The sequence below is a fragment of the Bufo gargarizans genome, chromosome 7, assembly GCF_014858855.1.
Source record: "Bufo gargarizans isolate SCDJY-AF-19 chromosome 7, ASM1485885v1, whole genome shotgun sequence".
NCBI classification, from domain to species: domain Eukaryota; kingdom Metazoa; phylum Chordata; class Amphibia; order Anura; family Bufonidae; genus Bufo; species Bufo gargarizans.
In genome coordinates this window covers 44,162,157-44,187,070 of record NC_058086.1, presented here as the reverse complement: position 1 = coordinate 44,187,070, position 24,914 = coordinate 44,162,157, and the positions used below count along the sequence as shown (strand labels likewise).

Genomic DNA, 24,914 nt, shown 5'->3' with positions numbered 1-24,914 from the left:
CACCCAGCCTAAGTAGTGATGTCACATACAGTATTGTAAGATCAGCCAATCAGTCTCATCCATTCCAGTGACCTCACATGGGGGGGGGGCTAACAGATCTCTGTGAGGTGGATGGGGAACCCCTTCTTTATTTTATTTTGTATTCTATTCTTTATTTTCTTTCTGTATTTTATAATAAGGTAGCTTAGTTCAATGCTCTCTTACTGAAGAGACACAGTGGAGTATGGACTACTTTTCTGGCAATGCTCCTTGAAAACAGAGTGCATTGGTACAGAGCCTGGCTGGATGAGATGCGTCGGGAGGGAATACCTTGCTCTGTTCTGATGAAGGGCAAGAACCCCAAACACTGCTGTCTTTAGATGGGTGTATCTGGTTTGGCTGGTTTGAGCCATTTTGTGTACTATATGTAATGTAGAATACGTGGAGTACTCTAAGAGGTCTTCTGCTTCCGCTGGGGGAGGGTCTGCTGTAAACAGGACGTTTTCTACCATTTTGTCTCCAGGTGGTGCTGCATTCATATAACGCATCGCCTTCTGGTTGGCATTGTCCTTCTCTTCATGTGTATCATCATCCAACCTAACCAGAACATTTCAGGAAGCCAAGTGTCGATACTCGATTAAAGAGAGATGGCTAGCCAGCGCTGAAATGAGGCATGGCGCCTACAGTTTTGTACGTGCAGCAGCCTCCATTGTATGGCTGGCGGCAGTCTTTAAATTTATGACTTTTATATAAATGCATCCCCATGACTTACTAGGTCACATCAACCCTGCCAAAAGTGGAAGTGCAAACATTTACCATCTTTACCCGTAATTAACGATATTATGTATAATGGAGACAGAGGCCTTTGCGAACAATTGGTGGAGTTTATCCAAGAAGCAGTTTTATAATATGAATTAAACAAAATGTACTGTGGAAACAGACAGACCGACAGCCTTTCCGGGCACCAAATTGGCACTGATCTCAGTTTGAGCCTTACTTGTTGGTTTGTTTTTGAGTTTTGGATCTAGATCGTGGCACTTCTCTTGATTCCTATTCTTTTGTTAATGTGAATTTCATCCATTTATTTATTGATTTATTTTTATAAAAATTATGCCAGTTCATTTAATTTATGCATCTTCACAGCAGTCTGGGCTCTGTTTTTATTTTTTAATTTTTTATTACATGATAAATTTCTGGCTGCTGGCAGTGACCACTAAGGGGAGCTAATAATCTTACTGCATACAGTTTATACATTGGACTGAATGACAAAAATTATGGTGTCCTGTGGAATTACTGCATGAAGATGCATTACTGAATGAAGAGGATTTGGAGCTCTGTAAGAGAAAAGGGGAGCTCCAACCCCTGTAAAGATGTATTATCCTAACCGGTTTCTCTTAACAAAAAATAACAAAAAAAAAACACCACTCACCTGTCCGTCATCGTGCACTGCTCCATACTGGGCCTCTTCTGATCCCCGAAGGACCTGGGAACACCCGTGGCCACATCGTCTTGAACGATATGTTACAGCAGTAGCAGAACCATGGACATGTGAGTGGTGTTTTTTTTTTATTAAGGGGCCTAGGTTAGGACCATAGAGGTTTTTGATTCCATGGCTGGACAACCCCTTTAATCAGCACAGAATTTCAGTCCTAAAAATGAAATAATAATGTAAGCGGAAGCTAATACTGTACAGTAAAACCTATAGTAATACATCTCATGTTGCTATAGCACATTTGATCCTATTTTGGGGGGTGGGGCCCATTCTGAGTTTTGCTATGGGGCCCTAAAATTTCTGTGTGTAGGCCTCTGGTTAAAGCTACAGTACAGGTAAACAATGAGGAAAACTATCATACGTGCCCCTGTGCCACAGACTGTTGGGCTAGATTATAAGTCAGGAGACTTCATGCCTGGTAACTACATAATAAGCTGCACTGACGTCTTGCACTCGTCTTCGCCGCTCCCTCACTGCTGGGCGATACGTTTGAGGAGCCATCTGAGATTTAACCAAGAAGCTTGTGCGAAGGTCAAAGAAGAATGCTGGGCGCGTGTCATGGGAGCATGAAGACGGAAACAGATTTAATGGGGAATAATTGAACCAAGTGTGGAATATTCAGGATGATGCAAAGTGTTTTGTACAACGTCGGCCGCTGTCTCACTGCTGTCAGTACGGTCCCATAAGTCACAGTCAAAGCCTCGGCGCCTGTATACCGGAAAAAATTATGAACTGCGTATAGGGATATAACGTAGGTTGTTTAATCTGTTCAAGACAACGAAGAAGAAATGTGTCAGAGGGTCAGTTTTTAGTGTGTGACCCTTGACCCTGGCACGGTACCCCACTCCAGGATGGTGGAGTAATGGAGGCGCACACAGGACAGTTCAAAGGGACAGAACTTTAACCTTTCTGGGGCACAAAGCTTAATGGTTACAGTCAAAGGCATTGAGCTTGGTGGTTACAGTCTCAATCGGGAAGACATATTAGAGATTGCAGGTTAATGGGGTATTCCGGGTAGTAAAACTTACCCCCTATACAAGGGATGCTGATTATGAAATCGAGGATCCCATGTTTCCCGTTAGAATCCAGCGGCACGGCAGTTGTTCATGTGCACTGCTGCTTCATTCATTCTCTATGAGACCATTGGCACTTATTAAAAATATTGAGCCGTTCTGTCACAAAGGTTTAACTGTTTTTCTGACAAACTGGTACTTTCACTTTGTGCCAGTCATCTAATAAACCTTAACTCTAAACTACTAAGTAAGAGAAGAACTGAGCTATAATGAGTGTTTGTTTATAATATATGGGGGGGGGGGGGGGGAGATAAGGAGTCTGTCTGCTCCCCAACTGACAGAAAAGAGAGAAAATGCAGAGGCTGCTTCTAGTGCATCTCAGCTGTGTGTAGAAAAAAGGGCTCCATATTTAAAAAATAAAATGATTTCTAGCATAATGCAATAATAAAAATTGCAAACAAAAGGTGTACATATTCCCATAGAGTTGAATGCAGCGGCAGTGCATATGCTCAAAAACTGCTCCATTCAAAGGTGGGACACAGGAGCCCTGTTATTGTGATCAGTGTGGGTCCCAGTGTTTGGACACCCACTGGTCTAACAGTTATCCCCTATATTCAGCCTAGGCTATCAATATCTGATTGATAAGGGTCCGACACCCCACACCTGGTCGATTAACTGTTAAGGGAAAGTTCTGGCATCGGAACTACACAGTTCTGTGCATTGTGTAGTGGACAGAGTTGGTTACCATTCACTTCAATGGTAGCAGCGCTGTGGTAACCAGTTCTGTCCTTCTGTCCACTACACAATGTGTAGTTCTGGCACCAGAGCTGCTCCCGAACAGCTGATCGGTGGCTGTGCAAGTTGTTGGGCCCTTGCCAATCAGATGGTGATGTCCTATGATCGTTTTCCTCATTGTTTACCTGTACTGTAGCTTTAACCAGAGGCCTACACACAGAAATTTTAGGGCCCCATAGCAAAACTCAGAATGGGCCCCACCCCCAAAATAGGATCAAATGTGCTATAGCAACATGAGATGTTTTACTGTACAGTATTAGCTTCCGCTTACATTATTATTTTATTTTTAGGACTGAAATTCTGTGCTGATTAAATGGGTTGTCCAGCCATGGAATCAAAAACCTCTATGGTCCTAACCTAGGCCCCTTAACAAAAAAAAACACCACTCACATGTCCATGGTTCTGCTACTGCTGTAACATATCGTTCAAGACGATGTGGCCACGGATGTTCCCAGGTCCTTCGGGGATCAGAAGAGGCCCAGTATGGAGCAGTGCACAATGACGGACAGGTGAGTGGTGTTTTTTTTTTTTTTGTTCTTTTTTGTTAAGAGAAACCGGTTAGGATAATACATCTTTACAGGGGTTGGAGCTCCCATTTTCTCTTACAGAGCTCCAAATCCTCGTCATTCAGTAATGCATCTTCATGCAGTAATTCTGACTACCTGCAGCCACCACTAGGTGGAGCTCTTTACACACTACCGAGTTCAATGGGAGCTGTATAAATCTGTATGCAGTGATCTCCACCTAGTGGTGACGGCTAGTAGTCCGATTGTCATTGTCATAAACTGTGTCATGGATCCTATAAACATTGAACCATGAACCAGAATGCCAGTGTGAACACAACCGTGCACTAACACCTTGTAGTGAACAATCGGGAGAGAGATACCCTTGTAACAAACTTTCAGCTGTGAGAATTATCAGATCTATAGAGAAGTACTAGATCTATATAGTGTCACTGACAGCTTAGATCTTGAAAATGGCGAGGCATTTGGACACAAATATTACAATGATCATGGATTTTACAGGACAATCATTAATATAGGTCATCTATGTCCAATCCATGGAGGGTCTGACTCCAGGCACCCCCATGTCCTGCTTGTTCAAGAGGCCACAGGTCATTGCCTGCCAGGCACAGCGCTATACATTTTGTAGTGGCTGTTCTTGGTATTGCAGCTCAGTCCCATGGGACTGCAATGGGACTAAGGAGTATGGAGCTGTAATACCAGGCATGACCACTAGGAGACATAGCGCTGTGCCTTGTAAACAATGAAGGGGAAAGCTGCTGCCCTTTCAATGAGCTAATCATGGGGGTTCTATGACCGCCACGCTGATCGGAAATTAATGACCTATCCTAAGGATAAGCCATCCATATTAATTCGTAATACCCAGGTGTCGTGCACTGAACAGGAGGCAATTTAATAATTATTGTTATTATAGTATAATTATGCTGTAATATAAATGTTATATATTATAACATATATATTATAATTATGATGTAATCTAAGTGTATCTGCTGCTTTACATGATTAGAATTATGGGGGGTCGGATGGAGGGTGGGGATTGTATTTCCAGTCAGCAAAACGTCTAGACACATCTTTGTTTCCGCAGAAGAAGTGCATTCTCTTGTCAGAATAAATCCAGACTAATAGCACTTGATCTTCTCTCTCTGTATAGATATGGACTGGTATATGACTTGACAGCTAGGATCTAATATATAAAGCAAATCTGCTGCTGTTTTTCCATTTTTCAGTTAAACTCTTCATTTTCTAAAGGAATAAAGCACAATTTTGCGACCTGAACATGTTGCCAGCCTCTACATTTGCAAAATAAGGCATTTTATGCCTCAAGGCTCAGCTGACAAGCTAGCTGCCTCTTCCCGTCATTAGGGGGCAGATACATTTAAGACTCGGCGACAAAACAAAGCGTTGCAATTAATTTTGGAAGCATTTAATCCGATATCGTTTGTTGCATTTAAGCCGCACCGTGCATTGACGTAAGCGCTCGACTGATATTTGGGTCTCCTCCAAAAAAGCAGTAGATATGAAGAGATCTTCAAATAGCCCGTACTGGTTCAGCTATGGGAGGTAACCATCATGCCATGGAAAAATGTCAGCTGGGAGATAAGCAAAATTTTCAGGGATGTCAGGGAATAGGAAGCAGATGCTTGCAGTCTAGTAAAGGTCAGCAATGCTGAGGGTTGTATATGCAGCTCCCGAGTCAGACATTGTGGTCAGCACAAGCTGCTTGGGGCTTGATAAGGGAAGGACTATGTTCACATCTCGCTCTTTCAGCCCAGGTTTGATGATTACTTTATTTTATAGCAGATATCTTTGGCAGCAAATCGCCTACTGTGAGGACACAAGGGTTGGGCATGTCTAAATCCATGCCTGTCATCTGTCAGCGGGGGAGAGTAGGTAGTAGGGACACCTACATTGGCTGACATTCGACTAATATGTATGGCCATCTTAAAAGGGTTATCTGGGCATTTTTGAAACCTTCAGGGGAGCAGAGTGGCTTATAAAACAAAAAGCAAACCTGCTAGAGGCCCCTCCGTTCCAGCGCTGCAAGTCCTGTACTGGTTGGAGAAAAAGCGATGACGTCAAATGACTGCTCAGCCAACCAAAGGCTTTATCACTCGTGCATGAATGTGCAATGGGCACCTTCCCCTAGGGCCCTCTATATAACGCGTCCCAGGTGTAGGAAATGCCGAGTGGTATAGTGCGGCCTAAAATATCTCTCTGTGTGTCACAGGTGCTCCTACCTGGATACCGCTGGATCCCAGGCTTTGGCTCTGAAGCAATAAATAGGGGGAATAATTGAGGGATTTGAAAGCAAGATTGAGTCCAGACCTTATATGTGGTTGAACAGCAGCTTTACTTGAATAAACGTTCATCAGAAACAATCTTCAAGCTTTGTCTTGGTCCCAGCAGGCATTAGCATTAAACTGGCAGGCAAACTCAACTCTGCTATATTTTTCTATCTGGCTCTGCTATCCTGACAGGCTGGCTGTATGACTTTGCTTCTTCTTGTATGCTACACTTCTCATTGTATGGTCTGTCTCTAGATTAGGCCAGGGAACTTTCCTCCTGGCTCCTGAGGCTCCAAGCGTTGGCCTCCATGGCCAGCAGAGCTCCGACCTCAGATCAGACGATTAAATAAATAAATAAACTTGCCTTTCCAGCTCCACTTACCCTCCCTGGTCTTCTTCCCTGCCGCGCTGTACTGTGACCTGACAGCACACAGCATCAGGTCATAGTGCGCACTGTATGTGTCAGGATACAGAGTGGGGCCGGAAGAAGACCAGGGAAGGTGAGGACGGCCAGTGCAGTGCTGTTCTCACCTCCTTTGCCTCACGCATGATAATAACCGTTTCCATAATTTAAGCGGTCATTAGCATTTTCACTATATGTTCTGGCAGCGGGCCGCATGAATTGATCCTTGTGGCCTGCGGGCCAGAGGTTTCCTACCCCTGCTTTAGCCTATGGCCCTTTAGCTGCCCCTCTCTTGCCCCTACCTGCTGAGAATAGGGGCTCAGTATAAAACAGGATATGGGGAAAATGCTTCCTCAAACAGCTGATTTGCAGGTGAGAGAGAAGCCAGAGACACTGTGGTCCATCAGTCACCAGGGGCTTCCATGTAATGCTTGATGCATCGGCCTCTCAGGAGCAAGAGCTCCATTATAGTGCAGATAATGATGTTTTTGGGAGGCAGCTTGGGGCAGGTTCTTGGTACTCAACCTACTGTAGGTCATAATGTCCAGCCGTCCAGTATCTAATCAGCTTATTTGTAGAAAGAGCCTGTGAGTTGTTCAATATGGACGATTTTACATTCCTGCGGGGATAAACTTTTTATGGTCCTCTTCCTGGTCATCTGGTTTGTATTTTTCCAAGCTGACATTACTCTTGTAGAGCATCAATCATTCATACGTGGTTGATGTTTATTGGTGGAACCCCATGCTCAATGTCTGTCTGCTGGGACGAGCAAAGTGATTTTAGTAATGCAGCTTTTTTTATTTTTTTTGGGCAGATTCAGAGTGGCGGCTGCTTAACTGTTAGAGCAAACCATAAAGATGGAGCCTTTGTGACTGAAACCATATTGTAGAGTTTGCCAAGTGATAATAGGGGGGCCCCAATTTCATTTCAGAGCTACAACCTCCACACACACAAGGCTTCAATTAGCTGCTTTATTACAACCCCTGGCCTTGTAAGACATCTTTTTTTCCTATATTGATAGGTAGTATTAATATAACTTTTAATATTTTGGCAAAGCAGAGGGACGTCGAAGAGACCCATGTACGGGGATAAAATGTCGATTTCCTTCATTTTTCTGTTCCTAATATTGCTTATTATTAAAAAGTTTTTTTCCTAAATCATCTACTTGTATTATTAATATTCTGCTGAGCCAATAGTGAATCATCGTGGATTTCTATATAGGTGATTATTGGCTTTCATGAGTCATCTTAGGCTTTGGGATTGGCTTTCGTCTGATGATATCTGAACCCAGTTTTGGCACAGGAACCTCTTCTCTTTAACATATACTTAGAGCTTAGCCCAAACTATTTAAAGGGGTGGCCCAGCCTGGAAAAAAAGGAAAAAATAAGGTTAGGATGGCTTTAAAAATCAAAGTAAGGCCTCATGCTCACGACCGTTGTTTTATTCCGTGTCCGTTGCGCCGTTTTTTTGTGATTTTCTGCGGACCCATTGTATTTCAATGGGTCCGTTGAAAACTCTGCTAATGCCATCCGCGTCCGTGATCCGTGGTTCCAGTCCGTCAAAAAAATATAACCTGTCCTATTATTTTCGCGGAAAACGGTTTGCGGCCCCATTCAAGTCAATGGGACCGCTAAAAAACGCGGAGGCACACAAGATTGTCATCCGCGTCCGCGTTTTTTTCCTATCACTTTCCTTCATGTCTGGTGATCCTCCAAAAATAAAGGAAGACACACGGAAACAAAAACGGAAAATGATCACGTAACAACGGAACCCCATTTTGCGGAACGGATCGGTCGTGTGCATGAGGCCTAAGGCCCTGCCGCTCCCATTCCAACCCTTCCCGGGTCCCCCGCTGATCCCTGGTTCCTGATCTCAGTGATTGCCTATGTTGAGAGGCAACAGGAAGTAGAGATTATGGGGGGACCCAGAAAGCGTTGGCACAGGAGCGTAGGGGTAAGGTGAATATTACTTGTGGCACTTTTGGGGCTTTTTTGGGGATTTTTTTGCATATTTTTTTAATGGTGTTCTTTTTTTGGCAGCATTTCTGTAGTTAAAAACATGTACACATATTACACTGATGTTTGTGTGAATTATTAAATGCAGGACAAACGGGCATTTTTTGTAGTGCTGTTTTTGTATATACTTTTTTGGCTAAATGGCCTTTAAATCCCAGCATGCACTGGGTCTGGCATTTTTGCCCCTCATTGCTTGGTGTTTTATTTCCATGGATATCCATTTTATTTCCTTTTTTTTTTTGCCCTGCTTCAAAAAAATGCAAGTGCCACTGTAATGTGTTTTTTCCTGCCGTTTTGGCATGGTGTTTTTTTTTATTTATTTTTTACCAATGCATCTTTTTTTATACTGCTGTACAGAGGAAGTGACATCACAGAGGGGCCCTTACTTTCTTGTATAAACTCACAAGGCATGCAAAAAACACCATAAAAAAGCTCAGGTGTAAAGCAAAGCTTTTTTGGTGTGTGTGGGGGGAGTAGAAAAACACCATGACATGTATAGCAGCACCTTAAAGGCGATTCTGTGGTCGTATGCAAAAAAACTTAATCCTCATACAGTAACTTTCTAATGTATGTTGTGCTGAATTGGTCACCATTTCCAGTACCACTGCTTGCTGTCAGTGACTGGAAGCACTGATTAGATTCAGAGGCTGAAAGGCTCACATAGCTGCACAGTTTGTTATCAGAGCTGTGTGTACCTGTGTCAGATGGACATTACCACTTGAACAGGTTAGCCGTCTGGATACAAAAAAAAAAGAATGCTTCCATTCACTGACAGCAAGCCTGGCCATGGCATGTAATCAGTTTTCTTACAAGAACATGCATGTGCAGCACGTGATGATTCTGACTGGAGAGATCTTGCAGTGTGTGTACCTTTAACAGCCAACATCCAGATTCTGATAATCCGTAACGCTCAGGACTGGCGAGGTGGCGGATTATCAGAAATGCAGGGCTATGCACCCATGGCCTGTGTAGCAGTACAAAGAGAATTATTTATATCTGGAAATACAATGGAAAAATGCGGCCTTTCCGACTTTCCATGGGAGCTTCCCTCTATCCATCTCAGGGGGGGTCAGCCGGATCATGTTAATGTTTACTAAAATTCCCACAAATACGTAAAACACTCACAACACTGCCTGCAGCATGTGGACACGTGATTCTCACAGCTGCAGCTTTGTGCCTTCGTGCTAGCTGTTTCAGTTGCCGCTTCTGAGTCACGAAAGCTTTGAAGGGGTATTCCAGTAACAATTTATGTCCATCTACTGGATAAGGAATAAGGGCTCGTGCACATGATCGTATTTTTTGTCTGGTCCGTTTTTTTTTTTTTGCGGCCTGTATACAAAACCATTCAAGGGGCCCTCAAAAAAACGGAAATGACTCTGTGTGTATTCCTTGTCCGTATATCCCCATGGCTGTTCGGCATAAGAATAGAACATGTCCTATTATTATCCGCATTAAAGAAAATGATAGGACTGTTCTTTTAGGGGCCAGCTGTTCTGTTCCGCAAAATGCAGAATGCACACAGCTGGTTTTCTTGTTTTGCAGACCGCAGAACAACAACGGTCGTGTGCATGAGCTCTAGCTGTTAGATCAGTGGGGGTCCTACCACTGCGACCTCCACCAATCACGACATTGTGTCCCCTGTATAAATGGAGCGGTGGTTGACTGTCCTCACTTCACTGCAGCACCATTAATTTCTGTGGGAGTGCTGGAGGTGGCCGAGTACGGCTCAGACTTGAGTGCAGCCTCAGTGATCATGCTAGACTACTGCTCAGCGGCGGATCCAGAGCCTGGTCTCGGGAGGGGCACTTTCAGATTATTTTCTGTCAGCCGCCACAAAACAATGGTGCTTATAGAACAGACTACACAGTGTATCCTATATGTGTATAACAAACATATTTCACATGAAAACTTACAGTTACTTGGCCCTTGGGGATCTCGGACGCCACTACAACACTTGGCCGGAGGCTCGGCGGAGCTGATGTTGTGTTTTATCCTAATGAGAGAGATTTCATAATAAGGATTTGGAGAAAGGGCAGAGGGATAGCAGAGCAGGGAGAGGCCGGTGCTGCTACTAGGGGGTCATACCATGGGGGAGTAATAAAGCCCACCATAATGCCCCCCCCCCCCCAGTAGAAATAATTCTCCTTATAATGTGACAGTGCAAAAAATACCCCCTTGTAATGCCCCCAGTTGAGCTAATGTCCTCATAGTGCTCCCATAATGTGCTAGTATAAAATACCCCTATATAGTGCCCCTAGTAAATGACCCCATAGTGCTCCACACCCTCCTTCCTCCTAGTGCCCCCCATAATGTACCAGTATAAAATGCTCCAGTAGATGCCCTCAGTGTCCCCCATAATTTGCAAGTATAAAATACCCCTTCTTAGTGCCCCCCGTAGATGACCCCATAGTACTCCTCTCCCCCCTTCCCCATAGTACCCACCATAATGTGTCCCAGTATAAAATTGTACTGTACAGAGAGCCCATATAATATACCCCTTCTTTGTGGCCTCAGTAGATGCCCCTATAGTGCCCCCAATCATGTGCCAGTAATAGCCCCCCTGTGCCAGTAATAGCAGCCCCCAGTAATAACAGCCCCCCCCCCCTGTGCCAGTAATAACAGCCCCCAGTAATAAGAGCCCCTCTGTGCCAGTAATAACAGGCCCCAGTAATAAGAGCCCCTCTGTGCCAGTAATAACAGCCCCCAGTAATAAGAGCCCCTCTGTGCCAGTAATAACAGCCCCCAGTAATAAGAGCCCCTCTGTGCCAGTAATAACAGCCCCAGTAATAAGAGCCCCTCTGTGCCAGTAATAACAGCCCCCAGTAATAAGAGCCCCTCTGTGCCAGTAATAACAGCCCCTCTGAGCCAGTAATAAGAGCCCCCAGTAATAACAGCCCCCAGTAATAAGAGCCCCTCTGTGCCAGTAATAACAGCCCCAGTAATAAGAGCCCCTCTGTGCCAGTAATAACAGCCCCCAGTAATAAGAGCCCCTCTGTGCCAGTAATAACAGCCCCTCTGAGCCAGTAATAAGAGCCCCCAGTAATAACAGCCCCCAGTAATAAGAGCCCCCCTTTGCCAGTAATAAGAGCCCCCCTTTGCCAGTAATAAGAGCCCCCCTTTGCCAGTAATAAGAGCCCCCAGGTGCCAGTAAAAGTATTGTATATAATGGGGAAAAAAAAACAACACACATACTTACCTCCATGTCAGCGATGCGATGCAGGCCTCTTCTGGCGTGTGTCCCACGCTGTATGGCTCAGGCGGCGCGATGACGTCATCGCGCCGGCCTCTGATAGGCTGCAGGCACTAGGCCGGCAGCCTATCAGAGGAAGGGAAAGGGACACGCCTCTCCCTTCCCTGCCGCAGCACAGGCAGGCATCTGTATCGCTGTCCTGAAGCGCTCATCTCCCTGTGACCCGCTGCCGCCGCCGCCCGCCGCCAGCTCGGGGAAGGGGGGGAAGGCAATTGCCCCGTTGCCCCCCCCCCCCCTGGATCCGCCACTGCTACTGCTCCATTCATATGAGGGGACACAAGACCCCTGGATTCATGATCTGTGGGGCCCCCAGCTGCTGGATAGGGGATAACTGTAAGATTCTCCATGACCTCTGCTCTGTGTATTTGGTCAATACCTTGTCTACCATTAATAATACGGTAACAGGAAAGATTCTACAAAGCCAATTAAATTCTTTGAAGTTGGGCGATTTCTGGGTCACTTTATGGGATGTGACTTCTCGTTAGGATTCAGGAAAATACAATTATTGTTAGCAAATGAACCCACTGGAAACCATTGCTTACTATATGAGCGCACAGTGTCTAGTATTATGCAGTTTTGTCCTTATGTACCTAGAGCTGACTCCGTTCACCACGCTGGTCGCCTCTCCAGACATGTCTGTTTTAGTGCCTACTTGTATTCCCCATGAAATAACAATTCTCTACATTGTACTGTTCCTCGGTTATTCCTCTTAGAAATTTATGAATAAATTGACAGCTCGGTGTTCCCAGTTGGGAGACCGGGGGGGGGGGGGGGGGGGCGAGCGTCCGTAGGCTCTGGCATCATCCAATTAATATGCATGGTGCCAGACTGTACGAAGACACTTTTTTTTAACCTTTTCAAAGTTAATTTGATCATACATTTCTAGGTGGAATAACAGAGAAACATCAGAATGCAGATGTTTTAAAAACATGATCCTAAATTGTTATATTATGGGAACTACCCAGTATTTACTAAATCCTCAAGGTCCTCTTTAAAAGGAATGTCCACATTTTTAAATTCTGTGATGAATCATTTAGTAATATATCTTTGTATTAGTTTTTGCTGATACAGAGATCCAAATCCCCTGCTTAGAAATAAATGATAGAATTCTGACTGCCTGCAGCCACCCCTAGAGGGAGCTTAGGGGATTACAGTGATGTGACGTGCAGTGAGCACCTGAACTCCCCCTAGTGGTGGCTGCAGGCAGTCAGAATTCTATAATGTGTGTCTGTGCAGGGGATTTGGACTTCTGTATCAGAAAACTAGAGATAATTAAAGAACTTGCTGTATTCACATAGGGTTCCTGGATTTGGAGGGGGCTTCCTGTAATGGACATGTATGAGAGCTTTGCTGAGTAGTCTAATAAACTTTGGGTTATGGCCCTAATGTACATGTGCACAGACCTTGAGCCGAAGATTAAGCTCTGTGGGCAAATGAATGCATATTAGAGTCTATATATCTTATCGGCCACAGTGCGAGAAGGTTGTATTATAGCTCTGCTGAAGGTTTTAGTGCACTTTGTGGTTTAATGTATGTTCTGAAGACCTTGGGGTGGAGGTCTTGCTGTGTAGTCTCCTGACCTTTGAGAAGACGTGTCCTTTACAGTAGAACGAACGTGACTGATTTTCTATTAAGTTGAATGAAATGTGAGACTATGGTGTATGGGGTAATGTATAGCATATAACAATGCAAGGTAAAGTACACTGCATTTATAGGAAATAAACTATTCATTATGGAGCAGAATAACAATCTAATGGATTTTTGCAGATAACAATAATTCTACATGGAAACAGTCAACAAGCAGGTTAGCTGGCGCTGAAGAATCCTGTTATGACATTATTTATTTTAAATAATCAGGGCATCAATGATGAACAAACATCATGATGGGGGTATTGGTTATATGCCGTTCGCCTATTTACACATCCCATTATTAACCTTAACCAATAACCACCAATACATCCCGCCTCCCCTTATACACTTCCTTCCCCATAAGCTTCTCTCTTTTACCAAAATGGCTACCTCCTTCTCCCTCCCCCCTTGCTTAAACTATCCAATCCGCTCCCCCACGGTCCCCTAACCAACCCACTTCTTCCCCTCCCCACCAATCCTATACCTTCCGGGGCTCCCTAAACCAAACCCCCCATCATGTGGGCCTCCCCTCAAAGGGCTCTGCCCCCCTTTAGTCCAGCCATTGCTTAACATGAGTTTGTAAAACTTGGGTAATAATGAACTTTGGTTGCAGTGACCTAATGTGCCATGCAGTTCCCAGCCTAAGGGCTCATTCACACAAACGTATTTTGCGTTCCGTATACGGGCCATTTTCTGCATTCCGCATACGGTCCGTATACGAAACCATTCATGTCAATGGGTCCGCAAAAGATGCGGACAGAACTCTGTGTGCTGTCCACATACGTTGCTCCGTTCCGTGGCCCCGCAAAAATTATAAGTCCTGTCCTATTCTTGTCCGTTTTGCGGAGAAGAATAGGCATTTCTATAATAGGCCTCCTGTTCCGTTCCTCAAACTGCGGAAGGCACACGGGCGCCATCCGTGTTTTGCGGATCCGTAATTTGCGGACCGCAAAAAACGGCACGGTCTTGTGAACGAGCCCTAAAGTCCATGTAGCGATGCCACTGTGGCTCATATATGGCCACGCGGTGCAACCACTACACGACCAGTGTGGTCACACTCTAAGGCCTCATGCACACAGAATGTGCAGGTGCAATGCACGAACACCGTCCGTGGGGCAGCCGCAGCGGATCCGCAAAAGATGGGACATGCTCTATCTTTTTGTGGAACAGAAGTACGGGATGAAACCCCACGGAAGCCCTCCGTAGTGCTTCCATACTATTCCATTCCGTGCTTCCGTTCCGCATCTCCGGATTTACGGACCCATTGAAGTGAAAGGGTCTGCATCCGTGATGCGGAATGCACACAGAACGGTGCCCGTGTATTGCGGATCCGTAAAAGCGGTCTGCAATACGGCAATGGGACGCCTAAAATCGTGTGCAGAAGGCCTCCTGCACACTACCTTATCTATTTTGTGGTCCACAAAAAACGGATCCGCAAAAAATACGGATGACGTCCATGTGCATTCTGTATTTTAGGGACCGGAACAGCTGGCCCCTAATAGAACAGTACTATCCTTGTCCATAATGCGGACAATAATAGGACATGTTCTATTTTTTTGCGGAACAGAAATACAGACATACGGAATGAAATGCACATAGAGTATCTTCCATTTTTTTGCGGACCCATTGAAATGAATGGTTCCGCATACGGTCCGCAAAAAAATGGAACGGACACGGAAAGAAAATACGTTCGTGTGCATGAGGCCTAAGGGCTCATGCACACGGCTGTTGCCCGGCCGTGCCCATATTGCTGGCCGCAATATGCGGGCACCGACCATGTGCTCACCGCATCACTGATGCGGACCCATTCACTTGAATGGGCCCGCAATCCAGAAGGTGCGGTGCAGAACGGAGGCACGGAACCCCACGGTGGGGTTTCTCTCTGTGCCTCCGCACCCCCAAAAAATAGAACATGTTCTATTTATTTTTCTGTGGTGTGGATGGATCATGGACCCATTCAAGTTAAATGGATCTGGATCCATCTGCAGAATCCGCATGGATGTTGCCAGTGCATTGCGGACCGCAAATTGTGGTCCCCAACGCACGGAACGGCCGAGTAATGGCCGTGTGCATGAGCCCTAAGGCTGAGGCTACACAGTGAGGTGTGGGTTGGCCACAGAAAATCTGCAGGCGAGCTGCATGTTGCATGCAACTTACATTAAAGTCAATGGAGTAAAAGTCATGTGTGACACGAAATTCGTCAGGTCTGGATTTTTTGTGGCTGTCGCAACACGTCTGCACTGCAACCCTACTGACAGTCATTGCTGATGTGTTGCCCCAACCATGCTCTGTCTGGGTCTGAGCTGTTTCTGATGAGTTTATCAAGGTGTCCTACTGTATATTAGACCTCATGCACATGACGATGTGCATTTTGCAGACCGCCGATCCCCAAAATGCATTTCTGATCCATGTTGCGTCTACAGTCTTTTTGCCGACCCATTAACTTCCGTGGTCCACAATTTTGGGACAGTTTCTATACTTTTGTGGAACTGAAACAGCGCCACACCAGTTCAAAGGTTGTGCCTGGTATTGCAGCTTAACTCAATTGACGTGAACAAGGTTAATCTGTAATTTTGCATACAACCTGTGGACAGGGGTGGCGCAGTTACTGAGCTCATTCCCTCAACTTTCCACCTTTTTTGCAGCAGACATTTTAAGAACGTGCAGCCCTTTTCTGCCTAATATTGCATGGGTTAGCTGCAGCAACCCTCCTATTCACTGACAGCTATCACCTGTTATTATTTGCTTTCCTTGTATAAAATAACAGCAGTGATATAATTCACCTAATGCAGAGGTTCCCAGCAGAAGCCCAGCGAGCAGGAGGCAAGCTGTCAGAGGATGGCCCTCCAATAAGCAGGCGTTAGGTGGAGCCAGTGTTGTTTGGTTCAGCATCTCAGCAAGGAATTCTGAATGAAGAGCATTTTCTATCCAAGGAATCTGGCCAGCCAAGCGTATGGCTCTGAAGGACGTTGTTGAGGTTTGTGTTCTTTTCCTCTTGTACAATTCTAGAGGTATATTACTGTTGCCATTTCTCCTGAGGACAATGTCTTGGTAAACAAGGATGGGCGAGGGAATTCTATCAATTCTGCATGAGCGGCTGCGTTCAGCTGAATGAATCCAAGAGCCGGCGGCGTGTAGCTTGCAGACAACCACATTCAAGTAAGAAGACGGGAATCCTTGCTCATTCAGTTCTTCTTCCAAGCTCTGGTACCCGAGTCCTTTGGAGTCTTGATCCAGCAATAGGTGGTCACGTCTACGGGCGCCCATTCATTCCATCCCGTCATCACCTCCACCTTGCCCTCTCCGGTGTCTTAGTGATATTATGTTTCTAGGGCAAGGTATCTGAGCTAACGTTTAAGACATGACATCCAAGGATTCTTCCAACGAGCTCTCCACTCCGGATTCTGACGTCTACATCAGGACTTTCAAGGAACACATGCACTTGGAGCTTGAACCTCCCAGACATTCTGTGAAAAGGACAACCACATCCCCCAAAATCTCCCCGCGCAGTTCCCCTAGGAACTCTCCATGCTTTTTCAGAAAGTTGCTGGTCAATAAGAGCATCCGCCAGCGGCGACGATTCACGGTGGCGCATACATGGTAAGAAGAGGTTTATATTGTTGCCATATGGCATTTCCTCACCTTTTCTAAACACTTTTTAGGACTTATGGGCCGATACAGATGTAGCAGAGCCGTGGCCGTCATTTGGCTCAGTTCGCTGCCATATCTTACTCGTGGTTTTATGTAGGACTGCGAGAAAGCCCGCTGCATCATCTGTACAGAGGGTCATCACGATGCACAAATAATGCAGCTGCCAAGAGTCAAAAGACAATTTCAACTCTGCTACATCTATGCAGAATAATACCTTGTTTCCATGAAATTGACCTTTCCAGCTTCTTTTTAATTTTTGTGAGCTGTAATTGAGCTGCTTGGGTGGTAAAATAATGAATTCCGTTGCACCCGGTTCAATTCCCCTGATTTATATGCTTCATTAGATGTTCGACTATTTGCACAGGATCTGTGGGGGTCATTGAGCATTTGGGTTTTTGTCATCGGTAATTGGTGACGGCCATCGTTTTGTTGTGTTTTTTTTTTTTTTTTCATTTTTCCATTAGTGTGGAAGGAAGGAGACAATGAGTATTATAAGGTGTGGACCGGAGGGAGTTAATTGTTGATTATGTGACCGTGTGCGGGGTGGACGCGCTCTGCTGCCGACTTGGGTGGAGTCTGAAATTCAACAAATGTCAATATGTTTGTCCTGCCATTATCTGCTTCAGCCAGACACTGAGGACCAGGGAGTCAATCCTGCCTGCAAGATGCTGATAGCGCGGCTGCTGATCCATTGTAGCAGAGGACAGGAGCATTGGACGCTATAGACGAATAGACCTGTTCCATCTTCACTGGGTGTGACCTTATGTCAAGGTTAAAGTGCAACCCAGCCCCTGGGTATACGCAGGTTACCCGTCTATGCCATGGTCAGGCTGGGGGGAAGGCATTGTCTTATAATCAGAAGATTATATGGATTAATTGGTCAATACATTACAATAGGAACATTGATGGGAGTGTTTCTTATGAGTTTTAAAGGGTTTTTCCAAAAAGATGTATTTTAACTACAAAAATGGCTTAAAAAATAAATAAAAAATTCACCGATCCCCTGTTCTGATGCTGCATCGGTTCCTGCTGCGATCAACTTGCTGGTCACAGGAAATGGCTTAGAATGCCGGGTCAACGGGTCACTGATGCGGCCAGTGATTGGCCGAACTGGCAATCCAAGCCATTCCCTGAGTGTCGGGCCCCTAGGACCCTCCTGCCAACAATTTTTGTTGTGCTGGTAAACCCAATAAGAAATTCTTGGACTTGTCATGAGATGCCAGTGCTGGGGATCCCTGAACTTGGGTTGTCATTGCTTTCCAAAAACAGGGAGGTTGCTTGGAAATTTCCATCCCGCAGAACAGTCACGAGTTCAGTATTACTTACCAGGAGATGATTTTGAGTAGATTTGGGTGCAAGGAAAGGGTTAATTAGTGGGCGATAAGAGGACACTCTCTATATGCTTCCCTAACCACTATATGGAGGGCAATGTGAGGAAAGCCCTGTTTTTGCAGCAGTTCATAGGTAGTATCATGGGGGGTCCTGGTGCAAAGTAGGTTATAGATGTCATAATTATATAACTGTAACATATATGAAGAGGAGTCAGTGGTTTGGCAGCATAAATCAGAAATGTGTGTTAGGTGGAAAGACTATATTTATAATATAAATATCTCGGGTGAGGTGGATCTAAAAACCCACAGAGCGATGATCCCTGCCCTATGTAATCATGTCTGCCGATCAACCAGCAAACGCTTTTTGTTGTTGATCACATCTTTTATGCAGATAAAATTCTGTGCTAGTCGCAGCGCATGAAACCCATTTGAGCAGGGATATGCCTCCGACCAAAAAAATGCAAACTGTGTAAGGGATCATGAATATCGATGCTCGTTACTGACAGATTACCTAAAGGATGATCCCAGCTTTATAACTGTGTTCAAAAGGAAAGGTTCTCTGTGTTCAAGGAACGTATCAAGACAGAAAAGAAGTTTCCAGTAACCTGCACTCAGACTACAGATCACACATCAATATATGGGCTTACATAGAGAAGAGGCACAGGAACGATATGTAGGACCACTAGGGGACAATGTGTAAACACATAGGATCCCAAGAAGAAGGACACCAACATATGGGATCCCCATGAGAATGACATACAGGATGCTGTAAGAATGACACACGCAAATAAGATCCTCAGAAGAATCACACTGGCATATAGGATCCCCAGATGAATCACACTGACATATAGGATCCCCAGATGAATCACACTGACATATAGGATCCTCAGATGACTCACAATGACATAGTGTGATTCATCTGAGGATCCTATATCATATAGGATCCTCAGATGAATGACACTGACATAGAGGATCCCCAGATGAATCACACTGACATATACTGCAGGATCCTCAGATGAATCACACTGACACATAGGATCCCCGGATGAATCACACTGACACATAGGATCCTCAGATAAATCACACTGAAATATACTGCAGGATCCTCAGATGAATCACACTGACACATAGGATCCTCAGATGAATCACACTGACATATAGGATCCCCAGATGAATGACACTGACACATAGGATCCTCAGATGAATCACACTGACATAGGATCCCCAGATGAATCACACTGACATATAGGATCCCCAGATGAATCACACTGACACATAGGATCCTCAGATGAATCACACTGACATATAGGATCCCCAGATGAATCACACTGACACATAGGATCCTCAGATAAATCACACTGACATATACTGCAGGATCCTCAGATGAATCACACTGACATATACTGCAAGATCCTCAGATGAATCACACTGACATATACTGCAGGATCCTCAGATAATCACACTGACACATAGGATCCTAAGATGAATCACACTGACATATAGGATCCCCAGATGAATCACACTGACACATAGGATCCTCAGATGAATCACACTGACATATAGGATCCCCAGATGAATCACACTGACATATACTGCAAGATCCTCAGATGAATCACACTGACATATACTGCAGGATCCTCAGATGAATCACACTGACATATAGGATCCTCAGATAATCACACTGACACATAGGATCCTAAGATGAATCACACTGACATATAAGATCTTCAGATGGATGCGGCATAATAAATAAGTGGAGGGGATTTTCCACTTGCAAATTTTTTTCATTGAACAGCTTTTGTCAATGGAAAAAGGTGTATTTTTTAACTTGAAGATTTTTTTTATTTAATAGAACTTTGTTTAACTTTTTTAACCATTTAGTAGTCACACAAGGGTACTTGGGGTGATCTTTTGATCACTTCTATAATACATGTCATGACCTCTGTTGTGTTCGCCGTGACACAGTTGCCGTGCATGCTGTTGCCAGCGGCAATGTGTGATTGTTGCAGCACGTAGGTGCCTGCCCCTTATATCCTGCTTCCCTGTTTGGTGCTGGAGGGGTTAACTATCTGGCTGGTGGGGATCTAGGTGTGTCCTGGGTGTGGCCTCTTGGCTCTTTATATCCTGGTGTTGTGAGTAGGAGGTCAGTTGCCCTCCAGCCTTTGTGTTAGCTTGAATGTTGCGCCGTTCCTAGATATACCATCAGTCCAGTGGGAGGGCCTCCTAGCTAGACCTCGATGTCTCCATGATGTCTCCCCTTTGTTCCCTCTGTCCTTTTCCCATCCTCACTTGCTGTATTGTTTGGTGTGGTTGGGTGTTTTGGGTGTGTGTTTGTCTAGTTCGGTGTTGAATTCCAGCATGGTTGCTAGACATTTCCACTGTCTATCTGTCGTCCCTCCGGAAGAGGGTTTCTGGGTTCCCCAGAGGGGGAATCCTAAGTCGGTGAACAGCTCTGCCTTGGGCCGCCATGCTTCCTGTCTGCATGGGGGTCCGGTGGTTGTTGTGGCCGCGGCAGGTAAGTGCATGTTGTTTCTTGGCTCTTACCTGACGATCTAGTAGCTGTTCACTGGCCGTCCCTTTCCTTGTAGCTAGGTCAGTGGAGACTCCTGTTCATCCGCGTCTGGGATGAACAGGTCGTTTCCTGCTCCTAACCTCCATTGCAGGGATATTGAGGGCGACTTGGGGTCCGAGGTTCCTGTTTATAAGCCCACCTACCATCTGGATTAGGAGTCAGGGCCAGGATTAGGGCAGCTTTAGGAGGTGACCTGCTCCTTTATTCTGGTGTCAAGGCCTAGCTGCTTCCCCGTTTTCCTACGCTATATGGTGGGGAGTCGTGTGTCCCCCCCCCCCCCCCCACCGCGACAATACACTAAGCTCTGCACCTCTTCGCAGGTTGCTGTAGTCACATTTAATGGTACTACAGGTTTCCACGGTGGGATGTAATGTAATGGGTCTATCTGGATTCTACTTTTTTATGTTTATCCAGGAACCAGAAGACTTGAATCTCCTGAACAGATCTTTTACACACACCTCCTCTCAACACTGGAATGCTTTTTGTGTCTTTCTTCTCTTTACCTGTTTTACGCTTTCTCTGTGGCTGGTAGCTGTTTTTCATCTGCATCTACACACTTCACTGTCTCTACACTGAATGCTCTGTTCTCAATCTAAGCTCCTCCTCCCTATGGGGAGAGTTAACACTGCTCCACCTAGTGGTGGATGCTACGGCCTATTAACGCTTACCACCAATTATACAGGTACATGCATAAGCACATTTTTAACCATTTGGTAACATACATACTTTCTGTATTTTTTTTTTCTCAGTAAAAAATGCTAGAACAAATTAATGTGTGCACCCCAAAAATGTTGAAGCTGAAGATGCTGATTTACGTAGGATTTCATAGTGTGGCCCTTTAAGAAGCGTCCACAGCCGCAAATAACAATTACATTAGTCACATGAATATATCTGGAGCTTATGGTATCTTAAGGCTCCTTTCAGACGAGCGAGTTTGCAATGCGTGATGTGAACGCAACTCGCCCGCACTGAATACGGACCCATTCATTTTAATGGGTCTTTGTACATGAGCGTTGTTTTTCACGCATCACTTGTGCGTTGCGTGAAAATCGCAGCATGTTCTATACTGTTTTTCACGCAACGCTAGCCCCATAGAAGTGAATGGAGCTGCTTGAAAAACGCATCGCATCCGCAAGCAAGTGCGGATGCGATGCGTTTTTAACTGATAGTTGCTAAAAGTTGTTGTTTGCAAACCTTCCGTTATTTAGCATGAACGTGAAAAACGCATCAATGCGCAAAACAACTGAATGCAATCTCAGACAAAACTGACTTATTTTGTGAGCAAAATTGCGCGTTTTTAACTGAATGTGTCCGAAGCGCATCCGGACCGAATCCGTCACGCTCGTGTGAAAGGGGCCTAAAAGGGACAACGAACCAACTGCAGATTATTGACGTCCAGATAAGCTGTCCCTTGACAACGGTCTCCATGGTGCAGATGGAGTCTTTATCTTGCGGCTGTCACTAGCCCCGGCTCGCTGTCAGCTGCTAAAAGCTCATTGCAGAGCAGTTTGGAGGGTGGAGGCTTTCCCATAGTGGAGATGAGCAGCGCCTGTATCTAAGCGTGCCGTCTTGTCTGTCCCTTTCCTCATTTTATCCATTCCTAAATTAAACACCAATCTACCTGAGTAGACATTTATTGGATGTATGATATTGTGATTGCAGATATGGCTAATGTGGCACAATGGACCTGGCATTATCCACGGTAGTTTTTCATAGCAATGCAGCTAAACCAGTGAGTGCACTGTTCATTTTATGGGGGTTAGAAAAATATTGCTGCTTTCTTCCATAAATAGCGCCACACTGGTCTGCAGGTTATGTGAGGTATTGCATTCCCTTGAATAGAACTGAGCTGCAATGCCAGACACAACCCATTGACAGGGATTTTGTAAGCAGCCATGTTTTTGTAATCCTGCACGGCACAGCAGTCTCCTAAAAGGGAGACAGTGATGAGGGTATATGTACCATGGAGCTTCCATAGGACAGTTCAAGATCCAGCCTATCCCTCGTCGGTCCCATCCATTTTATTACTGGGAGGTGAGATCCTGTGCAGGGTGCCCTCCCCAGAGGAACTGCATTGTGGCAAATAGGTAGGGAATTGGCCCAATGACCAGGAGGTGGCAAAACCAGCCACGACTCCACTGAACCCAGCAATGTTACACTACACGTGGACATCTTCGCCTTCCATCGTTAACCTACCTTCATTCTCCTTTCATATCGTAGTCAGGTCCTGAAGAAGTCACTAGCTTTCATACATTATAATGATTTTAACTGTAAAAATAAAATGTTTTGCCAGTGATAGAATACAGGGTATGTATACTTCTGCAATTGAGTTTTATTTCTCCAACGCCTTTAAGATCAATGCATTGAATGAATTTTGCAAATAGTCTTGATTAAGAATCTTTTACTATTTTATGCATTGTTCTATGCAGAGCTCTGCATCTCCGGGGATACAGACTACAAACAAACCATGTGTAGTCAGACCTGCAGTCATGTCTAACTGCCCCTTTTCCTGCTGTCTGTGGCTTTACCCAGAAGAGGGGATGAAGGGTTGAAGCTACACAAGACTGCAGGATCAGAAAACGTCTGTAACCATGGACACATGGTTCTGCATGGGAGCTGCATACACAAAACAGTAGGGGCGTTTTAATTTAAAACTTTTTGCAAAGTTGCATGTTATATTGTATTTTATATACATTGGATTAAAAAAAAACTAAAACCCATTGCAAAAGTATACACATCCTGTTTTCTATCAAGTACGGTACATTTGTTTTACATATAAAAGATCAATGCAGTGTCAGTTAGTGGTTTGGAGATGCAAGGAAGAGAGTGAAGACAGTTTTGTAAAGTTAGAAAGGGTAGGTCCCTCCGGCATAACATTTCTGAGAACTCAATGAAGGGTTGAGTGCATGTACATTTTTGCAAAGTCCATAAGATGTGATAATGTATAAGGGAAGCATTACTAGGGTGTTTGTGGATGATAGGATCTTACATTACCAGCTGTAGCATGCGTTGGCTCTATACATGCATATGAAGCTCTACTGCTGAGTCAATGCACTTGGATAGAGCACATTGGGGATGATTTATGAAAACTATTAGAGAGGGAATGGTTCCCATCTGCCATCTTGTAAAGTAGTTTAGAACATAAGAGCAGTGACCTGGCTGATTGCAGAGGCAGCTCCTCCACATTTTCTTTGCTCTGGTTTTTAAAAAATCAGTCCTGCTATAATTTTTCTAGGCTCTGAGAAATATCAACCTCTTAAACTATTCTATGAGCACGTTTTGCCTATAGATATAACCTACATAATATTAAGATATAAAGTTGTAAAAACACTCACTGACAAAATAATGTACCAAGAAGGAGTTGTTGGAATTGAATGAGGCTTTCTATGTGTGAATGTAATGATGATAAATGTACGTGAGTGATTACAATATTAGAGCGAAAGGACAAGCTTATTTGGAAAATGTAAAATTGAGAGGAGGCTCTAGGACCCTGTTGAGCTGCCTTTAGCCAGGTTACAAGATGAGATATAGTTGGGCATGGAGGCTTACAGGTTCCGTATGGTATCCTGCACTGCGTTTGCCCACAGATGTTGCAGCTGAGCCTGTAGATCCTGTATACTTATAGGTGGCCAAAGCTGGTCCCATAAATGCTCAATTCATGATAAATCTGATGACTGGGCAGCCAAGGAAGTGTTGTAATCTGGTGGAGACATTCCTGGGAAACGCTAGCGGTGTGTAGTTGAGCATTATCCTGCTTTAAAAAATGCCAGATGCAAACCCTGCCATAAGAGGCAACATGTCGTTATGTGGCCACAGGATGTCCTGCACATATGGCTGAGCGGTTAGTGTCCTCTGTATCACTACTAGGGGTGACAGATACGTGACGACTCCCGAGATCCACAGCAAAGGTGGGGTTGAATCGCTCACCACGAGGCCTCCATACTGAAACCTGACCTTCATCAGATCCCAAACAGG

General features: G+C 44.8%; 1 protein-coding gene across 2 annotated transcripts in view; it reads left to right on the top strand.

The window, feature by feature from the left end:
* The window catches only part of PDE4B (phosphodiesterase 4B), a 272,125-nt gene that overhangs the window by 20,125 nt on the left and 227,086 nt on the right, over positions 1-24,914 (top strand). Inside the window, exon 1 of one of the 2 annotated variants that reach the window (XM_044301446.1) lies at positions 16,347-16,985. The exons of the other annotated variant lie outside the window; for it this stretch is intronic. Within the exon in view, the coding sequence (XP_044157381.1) occupies positions 16,747-16,985 (239 nt within the window). The 5' untranslated portion in view covers positions 16,347-16,746. Of the gene's footprint in view, positions 1-16,346; positions 16,986-24,914 lie in introns of those variants that run through there. 2 annotated transcript variants of the gene reach the window in all.